This window comes from Chiroxiphia lanceolata, chromosome 26 (assembly GCF_009829145.1).
Source record: "Chiroxiphia lanceolata isolate bChiLan1 chromosome 26, bChiLan1.pri, whole genome shotgun sequence".
Lineage (NCBI taxonomy): Eukaryota > Metazoa > Chordata > Aves > Passeriformes > Pipridae > Chiroxiphia > Chiroxiphia lanceolata.
In genome coordinates, this window is record NC_045662.1 from 1,550,570 (window position 1) to 1,567,906 (window position 17,337).

At 63.6% G+C, this 17,337-nt stretch overlaps 1 protein-coding gene across 1 annotated transcript; it reads right to left on the reverse strand.

Moving 5' to 3' along the window:
• Positions 1–7,179: 7,179 nt before the first annotated feature.
• Positions 7,180–9,511, reverse strand: LOC116798824 (frizzled-2). The gene has a single exon (XM_032711476.1). The coding sequence runs from the start codon at positions 9,011–9,013 to the stop codon at positions 7,340–7,342; it is 1,674 nt and encodes a 557-aa protein (XP_032567367.1). The 5' UTR covers positions 9,014–9,511; the 3' UTR covers positions 7,180–7,339.
• Between the last annotated feature and the right edge of the window lie 7,826 nt (positions 9,512–17,337).

The following is a 17,337-nucleotide window of genomic DNA, read 5'->3' on the forward strand; positions in this document are numbered from 1 at the left end:
TTATATCAAACTGGGAATAAAAGCAGCTTTCCCTGGTGTGCCAGTGCTCCAGGGAACCCCCAGAATGGTGGAATCACCCCGGGGGGGTGACAGCCCTGGGAACAGGCTGTAGTTTGACATGGGGAGGTGACACCAAAAGCAGTGGATGGGGGGGGAGGTGCCTTTAGGGCCATTCAACCCCTGGCTCTGTCTCCCTGCAGTTGGAAAAGCCTGGAGAGCAGACAGTGGGATGAGTGGTGCTGAGACCTGACCCACTGCCCAACTCATTACATCTGCAGCACTGGGATGGATCCAGCCCTGTGCCCCCAAAAGGCACTTAAAAACACCCTCAGAAATGGAGGGATGATATATTTTGGCGATCAGAGGCCCAAAAAGTGGCTTCGAGGGGGGAATGGAGGGAGGATTTTGGCAGAGGAAGGGCCGGGGCTACAGTGGAGCCGCTGGCTCGAGTTGCTGTGGGCAAACATTGGGGTCCATGACCAGGGAGCCCCGTGTGCACCAGGCACATCCTGGAATTCCAGAGTCCATCTACCCTGGCACTGAATCAGTGACTGGATTTAATAAATTCACCCCCTAAAAAAGAGCATTAAATGAGTTTTAAACCCCATGTCCACCCCTGAAACCCAGCAGGCGTGGGTGTGTGGTGACAGGGGGTGCCTGTCCATCCATCCCTCCATCCATTCTCCATTCATCCATCCATCCATCTATCCATCCCTTCATCCCTCCCTCCTTCTCTCCCACCCACCTTCCCTCCCTCACTTCTCTTCCCTGGAGAAGGCAGACAAAGCCAAGCAGAGTGTTTGCCCTGCTGGGTGGTGATGTCTTTCCCTTTATTAATAATAATAACTAATAAAAACAATTAATAATGCATAAAAAGTAGCAATTTGAGCCAAAGGAATATTTTGTTCAGCCTAAAATGGCTGTTTCAGGGTAAAAGAGGTGGAAACAGGGAGTGGGATCAGGCCCTGGCAGTGCAGGGGTTATACCCTGCTGGGGTGACTCTGGGTTTTGGGGTACCCTCGATGAGTGGCCCCAGGGATGGGGGACACAGTGCCATGGGGGAAGCACTCCCAGTTCTCTGTTTTGAGGTGTCACCCCTCCCCTGCTGCCCCTGCCCTGGGTTTCCTCTTGGGCTGGGTGGTCAGAGCTGGACTGGGGGGGCTGGGCAGCAAAGAGGGGTCACCCTCAAGGTCCCTGACATGATGGCTCCTCCAGTCCCCAAACAGGGCAGGGACTGCCCCGACAGACTTTAACCCCTCCTGGCCCAGTACGTCAGTAGGGACCAGAGTGAACACAAGGGGACCACCCTGGGGCTGGGCTGGGGACCCCCAGGGGCCCACCCAGTGTGGGGAGAGGGGGGGAGGGAACCCCACAGGCCCTGAGGGGCACCCATGGGGTGTGCAACATGTGTGTGTGTGTGCCTGGGGTGTTCCTGGGGTGTTCCTGGGATGTTCCTGGCATGTACCTGGCACGTTACTGGGGTGTTCCTGGTGTGTGTCTGGCATGTTCCTGGTGAGTTCCTGGTGTGTTCCTGGGCTGTGCCTGAGCTGTGCCTGGCATGTCCCTGGTGTGTGGTGTTTGCTCACGTCTGTGGATCAGGCACACACACACGTGTGCATGCGATGGGACACATGAGTGTGCACATACGTGTGCACCTGAGAGCTGCGTGTGCGTGGAGGCACCTCCGTCCTGGGGAACCCCTTGCACGCACCCCCCTTCCCCTTGATACCCCGCTTTCACACCCCCCTCGAGCACAAACACACCCCCTTTGCACAACCCCCAAGCACAACCCTCCTCCTTGCACCCCCCCTTGGACACCCGCTCCCCTCCACACCCCCCGTGCACACCCCGCTCTCCTCCTCACGCCCCTCGCGCACACGCTCTCTCCCTGCACATCCCTCTCCGCCTCGCACGACCCCCTTGCCCCCCCCATTCCTCCTCTCGCCCCCCCACCCCGCTCCCGCCCCATAATCGGCTCCAGCTGCACAAACATTCCCGCACCCGGAGCCGCCGCCGCCTCCGGAGCCGCCCCCGCCCCCCGCCCGGATCCTCCCCCCGAGCCCTCCGGGGCCCCCTGCCCGGACCCTCCCCCCAGACCCTCCCCCGGCCGGGGCAGCCGTGCGGGACCCGCGTGGCCGTGGGGCAGCCCCAGGCAGGGCAGGGAGGGGGCTGGAGGGGAACCACGTCCATCCCACCTGTGTCCTTCCGTCCATCCGTCCGTGTCCCTCCATCCATCCATGTCCATCCATCCCATGTCTACTCATCCTGTCCATGTCCATCCACCCCATGTCCATCCATCCCCTGTCCATCTATTCCACCCTTGTCCATCCATCCCCTGTCCATCTATCCTACTCATGTCCACCCATCCAGTGTCCATCCATCCCATCTGTGTCCATCCATCCCATATCCACCCATCCTATCCATGTCCACTCATCCCACACCCCATGTCCATCCAGCACATCTATGTCCCTCCATCCTGTGTCGATCCATCCCGTGTCCATCCATCCCATGTCCATCCATCCACCCATCTGTGTCCATCCATCCCTTGCCTGTTCCCCCTATGCTCTCTGGAGGGCACTGGAGGGTGGTGGGATCCCACACTCCCCCATCCCACGTTCTCCAGGAGGTGCACCAGGATGGAGATTGGTCCCATGCCCACCCATCCTATATCCATCCATCGTTGTTTTCCAGGAGGGGTGCTGAGATGGAGATTCCCACACCTGTGTGTCCTGTATTTCCAATGGAGGACACCGGGAATGACACAGATCATCACACCCACTCATCCCAAGCTCTCCAGGAGAACACCAAGACACAAAAGTGGCCCCACATTCCCCACTCCCCCACCCTTTGGGTGGAGCCGGGGTCCCACACGGCTCCGGGGGGCAGAGGGATGGGGATGGATCCCACTCCCATCCCGCGGCACCAGGGCGGGATGGCGGGATGGGGACAGGATCCTCCACCTGCCTTGGGAGCCGCAGCCCCCTGAGGGACCCCCGAGCCGCCGGGGCCCCTCCCGCTTCCCGGCAGCTCCGGCTCCTTTAAGAGCAGCGCGGCCGGAGCCCAATTTAGCCGACGGCCGCCTGTCCCCGCTGGCGCCCGGCCAGGGCTCGGCCTCGGCCGCGGCCAGATCCCGCTCCAGCGCCCGCCCCGGGGCTGGGGGGGCCGGGGGCACCCGGGGGGACCGCTGCCACCTTTGGGTGCTGGGCCCCGTGGCCTCAGGTCCCTGATGGCTCCGTCGCCCTGGAGGTGAAGGCACACGGAGCCAGGAGCAGGCTGGGGACAGCCAAGGATGTCCCCACGAGGCCCGGGGACCTGTCATGCCAAATGATCATGGGGACACCACAACGAGATGTCCCTTGTCACCTCCCTGCTCCCCATCACCTCCCTCTGCCACCCCCCATGACACTGCTGGGGACCGGGACAAGAGGGGACAGTGGAAGGGGAAGGGACAGGGGAGATGGACCCCATTGTCACCTGGGGCTGAGAATGGGACAGTCCAGGGACAGGGGAGCCTGGGGGCCATGGGGACAGAGCTGAGTGGGGGACAGGGTGGGTCCCTGGGGACACGGGACAGGACAATCCCAGGAGACAGGGTCCCTGGGGTATGAAGGACAGGACAGACAAGGGGACAGGGTCCCTGGGGGATGAGGGACAGGACAGCCCACGGATATGGGGACAGGAGAGCTCATGGCCAGGGCAGCCCATGGTCCAGAGGATAGGAAAGCCAGTGGCAAGCAACAGGAGTGACTACGGACTGCGGGACAGGAGCACTGGAACAACCAGTGCTTGGGACACACCACAATCCATCCTTCTCCCAGCAAGACCAGTTCCTTCTCTAGCACTCCCTTCCCTGCACTGGTTTCACCCCGGGGCTGCCTCTGTGCTGGGACGAGCCCCCCACGGCTGACCCGACCGTGGCTGCTCCTGGGGTCCCCCCCTGTCCCCGTCCGCACCAGCACGAGCCCCGCGGGCACTGGTGGCACTGGTGTGATGAGTTGAGGGTGCTCTGGGGCCGGGCGGGCGGCGTTTGCGCGTTAATTGACCCCCGCGGCTCTGGCAGCTGTGAAAACAGAGCGGGGCTCATTAGGGGACATCAAAGGACCCCCAGCACGGCCGGGCGGGGACACGGCCCCACCCGCCACCGGCGTTTGCTGCCTCTTCACTTGGATTAAAAAGGGAAGAGGAGGATGGGAATCACCAGGCTGGGAGGGCTGGGGACAGCCCTGAGCAGAGAGGAGGTCCCTGTCCCTTGTTCCCTGTCCCCTCTCCCCTCTCCTTGGGGTTAGTGGGACCTGGGGGACCCGTTCTGTGGGTGACCTGTCCCCAGGGTGACTTGGACAGGGGTGATCCATCCCCGGGGTTAGTTGGGTTTGGGATGATCTCTCCCCAGGGGTGACTTGTTCCCGGGGTGACCTATCCTCAGGGTCACCCATTCCCAGGGTGGCCTGTCCCCAGGGTTAGTTGTCCCTGGGGTGACTCATTCCCAGAGGGATCCATCCTTGGGGTGACCTGTCCCTGGCGTTTGCCTGATCCAGGGTGCCCCATCCCTGGGGTGACAGACCAGGGGATGGAGGGGACATGAACCAACTGCTGCTTGCAGACACCCTCCAGTGCCTCCCTGCTTGGGCTGCAAACAGCCCCAAGAGCCAAAAACCTCCAAAACCCCCTCAGAAATTTGGAAAAGGTCACATGGCACAGGATCCGGCCCAAGTCCAACTCCAATTCCAGCTCCACTGCAGGATCCTGTGGGGCCCAGATGGGGGGACAGGGACCCCCAGTGGGTCCCAGCAGTGCCCATGGGGTGCCCTGAGAGCCCTCAGCACCCCCGGGGCTCAGGAGCAATCCCAGATCCCAGCTCTGTTTTCCAAAGCCGGGACATCCAAGCCTTTTAAAAAAACCCCTCCTCTCCCAGCTCCTGCATTCCTGGGTGGAGAGTTTACATTCCCCCCGTCCCCCGTGATCCCGATCCGCGCTTCGCCTCCGGAAAACAAAGCGGCCTTGGGTGGGAGCTGCTTTTTGGGGAGCAGGACCTTCCAGCTGGATAAGAGACCCCCATGGGCAGCACCCCAAAGCCAAAGCACCCAGTGCCAGGCTGGATACAGCCCAGGACTCCCATGGCAAGGGGGAGCCCCCTGAGGTGGCACCCCAAGGGCAGGGATTAAGGGGTGCAGGGGGGTCCCCCGTCCCCTTGGCTGAGGCTGGTCCTGCCCATGGCACCACCAGCACAAAGACAGCAAAAATCACCCCATTTTCATTCCCTTTCCAGAGGCTCTGAAGAAGGGGGGGAGGGGGAGGGTGACAGGGGTGGCTGGGGTGTCCTGGGGGCGTCAAGGGGGTGCTGATAGGGGTCCCGACCAGCCCAGCCCGACCCTTAAATTGCTTCTCCAAACCACAGAGGAGGGGGAAAAAAAGCCCTGGATAAGTTTCTCCCCCTCTTCTCTCCCCCTTCCAAGTCATCGCTGGAAAATTAAACCGGATCCAAAGAGTTTTTCCTTTCCAAAATGTGCTGGAGAGGCACTACCTTAACCCCTTCGGCTCCTTCCTCGCCCACACCGCAGGACTGGGATGTTTCAGGGGGTTTCGGGATTGTCCCGGGGCTTTGCTGGGGGAAGGGGAACAGCACAATCCCCCTGCGATCCCTCTTTGTGCTCCAGGGATCCCCAAACCCTCTGGAATGCTGGAGGTGAGAAGCACTGAGGCTCCCCGGGGCCGGTTTTGGGGCACCCCCGGGGCCAGTGCTTCCCGGCCAGGTCTCCCTCTCCATTTTGGGAAGAGTATTTTTTTTCATTCCAACTAAATCCAGCTGATTAAATCCATCCTTTCCCCCCCCCAGCTCCCCGCCTGGAGCTTGTCCCTCTCCAGCCGAAAATCCCAATGTCCCCCCTCCAGCATCCCCCAAATCCTGACAAACCAAACTGGAGTTGGGACCTGCTTCTCTCCGGAGCTTCGGGATTGGGGGCCCACCCCAGCCAAACCCCTAATCCCAGAGAAAATGTGAGCTATTTCCTCCAGGAGGGGGGCACAGGAGAGGCCCCCCCTCCCACTGCAAACCGAAAATTCCTTATTTTTTTGGGTTAAAAAGCTCTTTTTTCCCTTGTAAGGCGCCTTGTTCCAGCTGGAGGGAGGTGCTGGCTCATCCCCACGGGGCGATGGAACTGGGGGGCCCCACAGCATCCATAGGGACCCCTCTCAGTCCCCCAATTTAATCCTTAGGGTTGTTTTGGGGGGAAAAAAAAACCAACAAAACAAAGCCCTCAGGAATAATCTGGTGGTTTTTTTGACTCGTTTGTATTTGGGAAGGATTGTTCAAAAAGGAATTTGGGAGGAAAACTCATCGGCCAAGTTGGGGGGGGCCCAGGAGGAGCCCCCGGGGGGAGCAGCCCCGGCCCAGGGTCTCGTGGGAGTGAACAAAGGGGTGGGGAAAGAAAAATCCACTTTTTTGGGGGAGTTTCGAAAGGAGAGCGAGAAAAATGGGCTTTTTATTGGGTTTTTTTGCCTTTTTTTCCCCCCTTTTTTTCCAGGGGCCGCTGGAGCAGCAGCCGGGGGGAGCTGGGATGGAGTGGGAAGGGGGGAGCAGGGGGCTGAGGGTCCTCTCCAGGCTTGGTAGCGTTTTTTCCCTTTTTCTCCTCTTTTTTCTCCTTTTTCCCACCTCTTTTAAATTTTTTCCCCAGTTCCTTTTTCTCCCTTTTTTTTTCTCTTTTTTCTCCCTTTTCTCCTCTCCTTTTTTTCACTCATTTTCCTCTTTTTCCTCTCCTTTTCTATCTTTTTTTTCTTATATCTCCTTTCCTGTTTTTTCTCCCTTTTCTCCTTCTTTCCTCCCTTTTCTCCAATTTTCCTCCCTTTTCCCCCTCTTTTTCCTCCCTTTACACCTTTTCCTCCCCCTTTTCCTGCCTATTTTTCCCTCCTTTTATCTTTTTTCCTTTTTTCTTCCTTTCCTCCTTTTTTTCTTCCCTTTCTCCTCCCTTTTCTACTATTCTACTTTTCTGTTATTCTCCCTTTTTTCTCCTCTTTCTTCCCCTTTTTTTCTTCCTGTCCTCCTCATTTACCCCTTTTTTCGCCCCTTCCTTTTCCTCCCTTTCCTGCTTCCGCCCCCTTTTTCTCCTATTTCCCCCTCCCTTTTCTCCTCTTTCCTCCCCTCCGTTTCCAAATTTTAAATAGAAATATATATAATTAAATTTACAAATGCTATTTACAGGTTTAATTACAAAAAAAAAAAAAATCAAAGAGAAAGAGAGACACCCCTTAGACGTTAATAAATCTAAAAATAAAAAATATATAATAATCCCCCCCTCCAAAAAAACCCCAAATTTCAGGCCGAATGGCGGCGGGGCCGGGGGGGTCACACCGTGGTCTCGCCCTGCTTGCTGTTGGTGAGCCGGGTGTAGAACTTCCTCCAGGAGTGCAGGGTTTTCCCTGACCATATCCAGAACCCAGAGGTGATGCCCACGATCAGAGTCATGAGATACTTGATCATGTAGACGGTGAAGTCGGGGGTCATGCGGGGGGTGAAGTGCAGCGGGCAGGGGATGGCCAAGCTCTTGCAGTTCTGGCTGATCCAGCTGCGCTCCCAGTGCTCCCGGAACGCCTGCTCGTAGAAGTAGCAGGCGATGACGATGGTAGCCGGGACGGTGTAGAGGACGCTGAAGACCCCGATGCGAACCATGAGCCGCTCCAGCTTCTCCGTCTTGGTCCCGCCGTGTTTCATGATGGTGCGGATGCGGAAGAGGGACACGAAGCCGGCCAGGAGGAAGGAGGTGCCGATGAAGAGGTAGACGAAGAGCGGGGCCAGCACGAAGCCCCGCAGAGGGTCGATGTTGTTGAGGCCCACGAAGCAGACGCCGCTCAGCAGGTCCCCGTCGATCTGCCCCATGGCCAGGATGGTGATGGTCTTGACGGCCGGCACGGCCCAGGCGGCCAAGTGGAAGTACTGGGAGTTGGCCTCGATGGCCTCGTGGCCCCACTTCATGCCGGCGGCCAGGAACCAGGTCAGGGAGAGGATGACCCACCAGATCGAGCTGGCCATGCTGAAGAAGTAGAGCATCATGAAGAGGATGGTGCAGCCCTCCTTCTTGGTGCCCTGCACCACCGTGCGGTACCCGTCCTCCTGGAAGCGCTCGTTGCAGACCACCCTCTCCTCCAGCACGAAGCCGGCGATGTAGGCCACCGACACCATGGTGTAGCACCCCGAGAGGAAGATGATGGGCCGCTCGGGGTAGCGGAAGCGCTGCATGTCCACCAGGTAGGTGGTGACAGTGAAGAAGGTGGAGGCGCAGCACAGGACGGACCAGATGAGGATCCAGATGCGGGCGAAGCGGATCTCGTCCTCGTTGAAGAACATGTGGCCGTCGGGCCGGGCGGGCTCGCAGGGCGCCGCGCAGTCCTTCTCCCCCAGGAACTTGTAGTTGAGGTAGCTGGGCACCTTCAGCGCCCGCGGGCAGTGGAAGGGGTGGTCGAGGGTGGCGTAGCGGGGGGCGCCGGGGGTGCCCTGGCCGGCCAGCGGCGTGGCACTGGTGAGCAGCGCCGGCGAGCCGCCGTCCTCCGAGTGGTTCTGCCCCACGCAGATCTGCTCGGCGCCGTGCCGGGGGAAGTTCTCGCAGCGCAGCCGCTCCGGCCACTGGAAGCCGAACTTGTTCATGAGGGCCTCGCAGCCCTGGCGCGCCCGCTCGCAGATGGAGCGGCACGGCGGGATGGCCTGCTCCAGCACCGTGCACACCGGGGCGTACATGGAGCACAGGAAGAACTTCAGCTCCAGGGAGCACTGCACCTTCACCAGAGGGTAGAACTGGTGGACCTCCAGCCCCGCGTCCTCCTGGTTGGTGTGGCCCAGCAGGTTGGGCATGATGGTCTGGTTGTAGGCGATGTCGGTGCAGAGCGGGATGGAGATGGGCTGGCAGAAGCCGTGGTCGGGGATGGAGATGCCCTTCTCGCCGTGCAGCTGGGCCCGGCCCGGCGCCAGCATGCTCAGCCCCGCCAGCAGCCAGGCCAGGGCGGGCAGCACCACGGGGGGGGCCATGGTGGTGCCCCGAGTCCCTGCGCCCCGAATTACTGTGCCCGGTGCCCAGCCGGACGGACCGTCCTCCCGTCCGGGTGTGCCGTGCCCGGGGCTGCCTGGACGGCTCCCGGTGATCAGCTCTGCCGTGCCCGGTGCCGCCTGGATGACTCCCGGTGTCCGAATCCGCCGCGTCCGGACGGCTCCCGGTGCTCAGCTCTGCCGTGCCCGCCGCTGGCTGGACGGCTCCCGGTGACTGGACACTCTCAGCTCCCGCCGGGATGACTCCCGGTGACGGGACCCGCCGTGCCCGGTGCTGCCCGGACGGCTCCCGGTTCCCACTGCCCGCCTGCCCCGGGTTCCCGGCGGGACGGCTCGCGGTGTCCCGATCTACCGCTGTGTCTGCTCGGACTTGGCGCTCCCGGTGCTCGTCCCAGACACTCCCGCTGTTCGTCCCAGTCACTCCCGGTGCTCCGCGGCGCTGCTCCCGCTGCCCGGACTCGGCGCTCCCGGAGCCGCGGGCGAGCGGCGGGTCGGGGAGAGGGGATGGCGGGGGGTTGCCGGGCGGTCCCGGGGGGTGGTCGGGCGGTCCCGGGGGGGTCCCGGGGGGTGCCCGGGGCGCGGGGAGCGGAGCGGCCGCACCGGACGCTCCCGCCGCCTTTGTGAGGGGCAGCGCCGCGTCCCCGCGGGGCGGGGCCAACCCCCCGAGCCCCGCCCCCTACCGGCCCCGCCCCGCAACCTAAGCCAGTCACATTCAAACCTGGCGGTGGCCACGCCCCACGCCCCCCTGGCCACGCCCCCTCCCGTCCCGGGGGTCACCGGGCCCCCCCGGCCCGAAAAGTTTTTCCGAGTCGGGAAAAGTTCCCCCCCCGCGCCCGGGTGGGGTCGGGCCGGGGCCGCGATGAGAGGGTGCTCCCGTGTCCCCTGACGCCGCCCGTGTGCCCTGTGCCTCTCGTGTCCCCTGCCCTCCGCCTTCCGTGACACCCCCCCGTGTCTTCTGACACCCCTCCCCCCGTGGCCCCTGTGTCCCCCCACCCGTGTTCCCCGAGCCTTTCGTATTCCCTGCCCTCCGAGTCTTCCGCACCCCGCCGTGTCTTCTGCACTCCCCCTTGTCCCCTGTGCCTCTCCTGTCCCCTGCCACCCTGTCCCCAGCCCCAGTGTGGCCTCTGCCCCTCCGTGTCCCTTACACCCCCCCTTCGTGTCCCCTGACACTCCCCGTGTCCCCCAGTGCCCCCCGCCCCCCCGTGTCTTCTACACCCTGCATGTTCCCTGTTCCCTACCGTGTCCTCTGTCCCCCCCGTGTCCCCTGTGCCCCTCCTGTCTCCTCCCTGCCGTGTCCCTGGACATGCCCCATGTCCTCTGCAACCCCCCATTGTCCCCTGCGTACCCCCTGCGTACCCCGCCACCCCCCCTGGGGTTCTCTGCACCCCTCTGTGTCCCCTGTGCCCCCCTGATGTCCTCTACACTTCCCATGCCCCCTGACTCCCTGCTCCATGTCTCCCCCCACCCACGCGGCTGCTCCCCCCCAGCCCAGGACCCACATCCCCCTGACATGTTCTGGGGGGTCCCCCACTGTCCCCTGGTCCCACTTTAGGGTGCAGTGGGGCAGGATTAGCCCCCTTGTCCCCCTGAAGCCCCCCCAAAAGCAGGGGTGCCTTGGTCCCAACACTACTTGTAGCCTGGTGTCACCGAGGTGGTGCCACCACCCCATAGGGTGCCCATGGCCACTCTGGGGTGCTGCACCCCCACAGGACCACTGTACAGTCAGGGATGTCCCCAAATCAGCCAAGGGGGTGGGGGACATCCCCCATCCTGCCCCCCCTACAGGCCCCACAGCTCCCACCCCAACCAGGGCCGTGGTGAAGGGAACTTCTGTCTCCAAAAACAGGGCAGGGGGAGAGAGCCGTGGGGCTGAGATGCACTGGGAGGGGCTGGGACACACTTGGGGGCACTGGGACGCACTGGGTGGAACTGGGACACACTTGGGGGCACTGGGACACACTTGGGGGCACTGGGACATGCCAGAGGGGGACAGGAATATGCAGGGGGGAACCAGGACGCACTGGGAGGATCCAGGACATGCTGGGGGGATCTGGGACACACTGGGGGATCCAGGACATGCTGGGGTGATCCAAGACTCACTGAGAGGGACCAGGACACATCAGGGGGTCAAGCACACACTGGGGGGCACTGGGACACACTGAGGGGACTGAGACACACTGGGAGAGACTGGAACACAACGGAGACCCTCATCGGGGAAAGAAACTGCGGGCAATCACCCCAAATTTCGGCAGCAGGATGGGGGGCTGCCCTTCCCAAGGCAGGGGCAGTCAGGGGGATTGTGGTGGGCAGCCCCCCACCCCCGTCCCGCTCCGTTCTGGGGGTCTTCTGGCTGCCCCCTTCCCTCCCTCCCTCCGCGTCCTCCCTCCCTTTCTCTCCCTTTCCTGTAACTTAAGCTTTTGTTGTGAGCAGGAGACCCGGGCTGCCGTGAAAAGAGGGGGCCCCACCGCCTTTCAGAGCGTAATTGAAACCATTGCGGCTCCTGGCCGAGGGGGAAGGGCAGGGGGGGCTCCAAAATCAAAGCCTGGGGGGGCGCAGGGGGGGAGGACGGAACACACGATGCTCCCGGCCCCCCTCCCCGTCGGGACGTGCCGGGTGTCACCGCGGCGGGGGCGGGACACGGGGGCTCCCCGCGCCCGGGGGGGGAGGTCGGGGCTGGCGGAGGGTCCGCGTGGCCCCGGCGAGGCCGGGACGGGGTGGGATGGGTGGGTTTGGGGTGGGAGCCAGGGCCGGGGGTGACTCCGGGGTGCTGCCTTTGGGGTTCCCGGGAGGGTGCTGGGCAAGTGCCCAGGGGTCCCGGGCGGGGGGGGGCTGCGGGGAAGGGCCTGGCACGGTGCCGGCGGCGGGGGCTGAGCCCGGAGCCCGGCCAGCACTGCCTCCTGGCCCCATCCTACTCCCAATCCTGCTCCCAGTCCCACTCCCAATCCCGCTCTTTTGCTGCTCCCCCGGCTGCTCCAGCCACAGCTCCCCTCGGCCCCGTGGGTGCAGAGTCCAGCTTGGGTGACCCCACCGTGTCCCCAGGCCCACCAGGGATGGGGACGGAGGGGAGCAGGGGTGTCTGAGCAGCCACGCCGATTTGGCTTCCTAAAAGCTCCCGATTTTGGCTTCTTTTCACAGCGAAAGGGCCCTTCTCATGTCCCCCCCACCGCGTCCCCTGCCACCCGTGTCCCCTGCCCCCACCACATCCCCAGTGCCTCTTGTGTCCCTTTCCCAGGGGGGTGGTAGGGGCTGTCCCCATGCTCCCTGTCCCAGTGGGTGCTGGTGGCTCAGGAGAGGGGGCCCCAGAACCCACAAATGGTCCCACCCAGAGTGGGTGCTGAGCTCTCCTGAGGAGGGGGAAACCTGGAGCAGATCCTCCAGCCAGCCCTGGAAGGACCCCCTGGGTGGGCTGAGGGTGTCAGGGGACATCCCAGGGAGGCAGCCAGAGGGCTCCTGCCTGCTCAGGGGTGTCCCCTCACAGGGACATTCAGGGTGGCTCAGGGAATCCCTTGAGTCCCACTTGTCCCTGTCACCAGGCTCCCAGCCCCATTCCTGAGCCCTGCCAGGGCTGTGTCGGGTGGCAGAGTCCTGCCTCCTCCCCAAAAGGTTCCCTGGGGGTCTGGGGTTGATGTCCTGCCTGGGGGGAACCTGTGAGGACAAGGACCCACCCTGGCACCCAGCAGGAGGGGGTGGGTGCTGCCAGCAGGCCAAACTGGGCTGTACTGGGAGTATGGGGCCAAACCCAGCTCCCCCCCAGCTCCCCATCACAAGGGCACTTGGGGGGTCCTCCCTGCACCCATCAGGGCCAGGGATGGGCAACACAGTTGTGAACCCCCAGGTCCATACCTTGGACCCCCTGAAAGCACCCTCAGCCCAGCCACAGGCTGGTGTCCCCTCTCTGAGCCTCTCCTCAGGAACAGGCACCATGGGGAGAACCCTGGGGGTGGCACCATGGCTGGCACTGGCCCCATGCACAGCCCCACGTGTGGGCTGGTGGCCAGCACCGATCCCGAGGGCAATATTTTGGGGGGGGCACTGGCAGCACCACCTCGCACCACGTGTCCCTTGGGGTGGCCCGGAGGAGGGCGAAGCAGGGAGGAGCTGTGACAGGCGGTGCCAGGCGGGCTGAGGACCTCGGGGGTCCCCCAGGAGCGCAGAGGAGGGAAAGGGCCCCCGGCCCTGCCCTCGGCTTTGTTTCACACTTAAGAGCCTCTAATTAAAACCAGGCACAAAGGCCCCGGCTGGCGGCGGGCGCGAGGTGCCAGCGGGGACGGTGGTCTGTCACCAAGGGAACAGGGAGGGGACACAGGGTCCCTGGCACAGGTCCTCCTGCACCCCGGGGCGTGAGCAGGCACACGTGTGCACACACATGCACACACACACACGTGAACACACAGTGCCCACAGGAGGGGTGACGTGTGGGGACATGGCAGCAGGGCTGGGGGGTCGGGGGTGCTGAGGGGGTCACAGTGTTGGGGACTCTGTGTGTGTGACAGCTCTGCTGGCACCTGGGGGGGGGGGAGGGTGTGTCTGCACCCCTGTGCCCAGCTGAGCTGCACGCACGCTGTGCTGTGGGTTAGGGAGGGCAGGAACCAGTGCTCAGGCCTGGTTTGTACTGGTCTAAACTGGTCTAATGGTCTGCAGTGGTTCCATGGGGTGGGAGAGGTCTGTGATCAGCACTGGTCAGGTGGGATGGGGCTGCCAGCTGAGTCCTGGGGTACCCATGGGGTGAGTTGGGGGCAGAGCTGCTCCCTGGGGTACCATGGGGTACCCACTGCTACCACCAAGCTCCGGGGTAGTAGTGGGGTGAACTGAGCCCTGGGGTACCTGTGGGGTGGAGTGTGGGGTGCCCTCAGCCCTAGGGTACCAAGCCAGGCCCTCAGGTACCCCTGGGGCGGGCTGTGGGGCGAGTTGAGCCCTGGGGCACCCCCGGGTGGGCCATGGGGTGCCTGAGCCCCGGGGCAGCCCGGCAGGCAGTGGACACAGCGTTAGGCAAGCCCTGGTACCCAGAGGGTCCCGGGGGGACTGGTGGGCAACCCTAAAAGCAGCTGTGAGGAGCTGGGGGGACGAGCCCCCACCACAAACGGGTCCGACCGACCGGATCCCAGGGGGTGGCACGTCCCCGGTGCCACGTGGTCCCCCCAGACCCGCTCCCGGTGCTGGCGGGGCACAGAGCCCACCGAGGCGGGCGCGGGGGAAACCGGCTTAAGCACACCTTGACCTTGCTGGCAGGGGAGGGATCCCCTCGGCTTGTCCGACACATCCCCCGCCAGCGCTGGCATTGAGAGCGCGCGAGCCCGCGCGAGGAGGGGCCGGCTTGAAAAGGCAGCTTAGGCATCTCCTGCTGCGAGAGATGGATTAGGGGCTTCGGGGAGGCCGGGGACGGCACAGCCACCGCCGGGATATTGTTTGAACCCTTCCAGGGATGGGGCAGCCACAGCTTCTCTGGGCAACCGGTGACAGGGCCTCCCTGCCCTCACAGGGGAGGGTTTCTTCTGTATTTCCCCTCTTTCAGTTTAAACCCATTCCACCTTGTCCTGCCACTCCAGTTCCTGATGAAGAGTCCCCCTCTGGCCCCTTCAGATCCTGGAAGGTGCTGCGGAGTCTCCACACAACCTTCTCGTCTCCGGGCTGAACAGCCCCAGCTCTCCCAGCCTGCCTCCATAGGGGAGGTGCTCCAGTCCCCTTATCCACTTCATGGCCTCCTCTGGGCTGGCTCCAACCATTCCCTGTCCTTCCCATGCTGGGGGCAGCAGAGCTGGATGCCCTGGGGGCAGCAGAGCTGGATGCCCTGGGGGCAGCAGAGCTGGATGCCCTGGGGGCAGCAGGGCTGGATGCCCTGGGGGCAGCAGAGCTGGATGCCCTGGGGGCAGCAGGGCTGGATGCCCTGGGGGCAGCAGGGCTGGATGCACTGGGGGCAGCAGGGCTGGATGCCCTGTTCCCGACGGGGTCCCCCGGGGTCGGCAGCCCCGGCCCCCTGCGGGTGCCCCCGGCGCGGGCGCAGCTGTCGCTGTCAGGGCTGTCAGGGCTCGGGTATTTTTAGAGCCACCCAGGGACTGTTTCTGCCCGTGCAGAGAGTGACGGGTGTGTGGGGGTGGTGGTGGGACACAGGTTTCCCTTTTTACTCTGATTTAGGGCTGGAAACGCCCCGTTTGTGCCCAGAGCTGGCAGTGGATCGCATGGGGTGTGAGGCACCCTATACTGGGGGGTGGGGGGTGGTCTGGCCATCTCGGCCCTGCCCCTGTGCTGGGCTGGGGTCTGTGTTCCCAAGGTGGCAGCCCAGGCCCCAGGGGCTGTTCCTGGTGTGGGGGGTGGCCCCTGTGGGGGCAATGGAGAAGGGACTGGGTGCCCCCCTGGCCATCCCTTCTGTCCCAGGAACAGCTGTGCCCCTGGTGGGGACCCTGCCAGCACCGGGCATGTGACAGGAGGTGACAGAGCTGCTATTTATACCTGTCCCTGTCAGGGCTGGGTGTGGGGACACCAGAGAGCCCATGCCACGGGCCCAGGGTGACTCTCAGGGTCCCCTGGGTGCCCCGCCTGTCCCACAGCACCACCCAAACCCCCCTGTAGGGTGGGGGGGCTCAGCATGGCCTGGAGGCTCCTCCATGGTGTCACACAGCCATTCCAACTGCCCCCAGCCCACTGGGGACAGAGCCACCCCTGTGCCTGGGGGGGCACAGGACTGTGCTTCATGTCCCCATGCCCAGTGAGGACACTGAGCTGTCCCTGTGCCTGACAGTGGCACGAAGTTGTGCCCAAGAAGGACACTGAGCTGTCCCTGTGCCCAGTGGGACACTGAGCTGTGCCCAGCCCCTCCAGGTTAGTGGGTACTGGGGGGCAGAGGGGGACAGGTGTGTTCCCCAGCAGTCACAGGTCCTAGTGGACACATGTCCCCAGCAACCACAGGCCACTGGCATGGGGAGATGCCAAGGGGGGGGGCATTCATTCACAGCCTCCCTCCTGCTCCTCCAGCAGTGGGGTAGGGGGGCACAGACCCCCAGAAAGCTGCTTTACATGAGAAGGGGCCTCCCTGGCCCACAGAGAGGGGTGTGGGCTGAGAGTGTCAGGGGACATCCCAGAGAGGCAGCCAGAGGGCTCCTGCCTGCTCAGGGGTGTCCCCTCACAGGGACATTCAGGGTGGCTCAGGGTCCCACTAGGCTCCCAGCCCCGTTCCTGAGCCCTGCCAGGGCTGTGTCAGGTGGCAGAGTCCTGCCTCCTCCCCAGAAGATTCCCTGGGGGTCTGGGGTTGATGTCCTGCCTGGGGGGAACCTGTGAGGACAAGGATCCCCTCTGCCCACACATACACTGGGGGCCTGGGGTCCCCCAGCCTGGGGACACTGTGCCCCCCAGGCACCTCAGGCAGAGAAGCCCCAGGACTGATCCCCCAGCTCCCTGCTCACCCCTTGTGGCACCCAGGGAAACTGAGGCAGGGCTGAGAGGCCTTGGGCAGCACTGAGGGCACCCAGCCCCAGGGTCACCCCTCTTCTCCAGCTAAGCACCCCTGGGGTGCCAGGCCCCCCTCACCCGAAGCTGAGGCAGACAGGGCTGGGTGCCCCCCACCCCGGGGTGATGATGAGCACCAGCTTCTGCACCCGGCAGACCTGGGGGGATGTGGAGAAGGGGCATAAGCCACCAGCACACTGGGGTCCTGCCAGGGGAGCTGTCACCCTCCCCAGGGCTGGGGACACCCACTCCCTGCTCTGGGGCTCATCCCACCCAGCTCAACACAGCCCCACCTCCCTGTTGACCTGTCTTGGCTCAGCACCCCATGGTGGGTGAGGGTTCAGGGAGTGGGTGGGGGTCCCACTGCCTGCCTGGGGAGCAGGAGCTCCCTGTCTCGGGCACAGCCCTGGTACTGGGCCCAGGGTGCCCACCTGGGACCCAGGGTTGGGCTTGGCTGCAGGACACTCCTGTCCCTCTGACCAAACCACCCCCAGAGCTGCTCCACATGGCACAGTTGAGCTTCCTGGGCAGGGCTCTGGGGTCCAATCCTGCCCACCTGGAAGCTTTGGGAGGACAAGGAGTGGACAGTCCCTTGCAAAAACACCACTGGAAGGAGAAAGGCTGCTCCCCACCCTGCTTAAGCTTCACCTCCCTCCATGGGGCCAAGTGCCAGGGCAGTCCTGGTACCCACTGGGGACACCAGCAGGGACAGACCATGGCCTGTGGAGGAGAGGCAGAGCCCTGGCAGCTCTGGGCTGGCAGCAGCCCCTCACCCAGGCAGGTGGGAGCGCTGACCTGACACGGGACAAGATGGACACTGGGGTTTTTGTGGGGAGCAGAGTAAAGCACAGACAGGCACTGAATCA

What these genes read in the sequence shown, in the direction of transcription:
- LOC116798824 (XM_032711476.1), bottom strand. Translation starts at nt 9,013, where the DNA reads ATGGCCCCCCCCGTGGTGCTGCCCGCCCTGGCCTGGCTGCTGGCGGGG.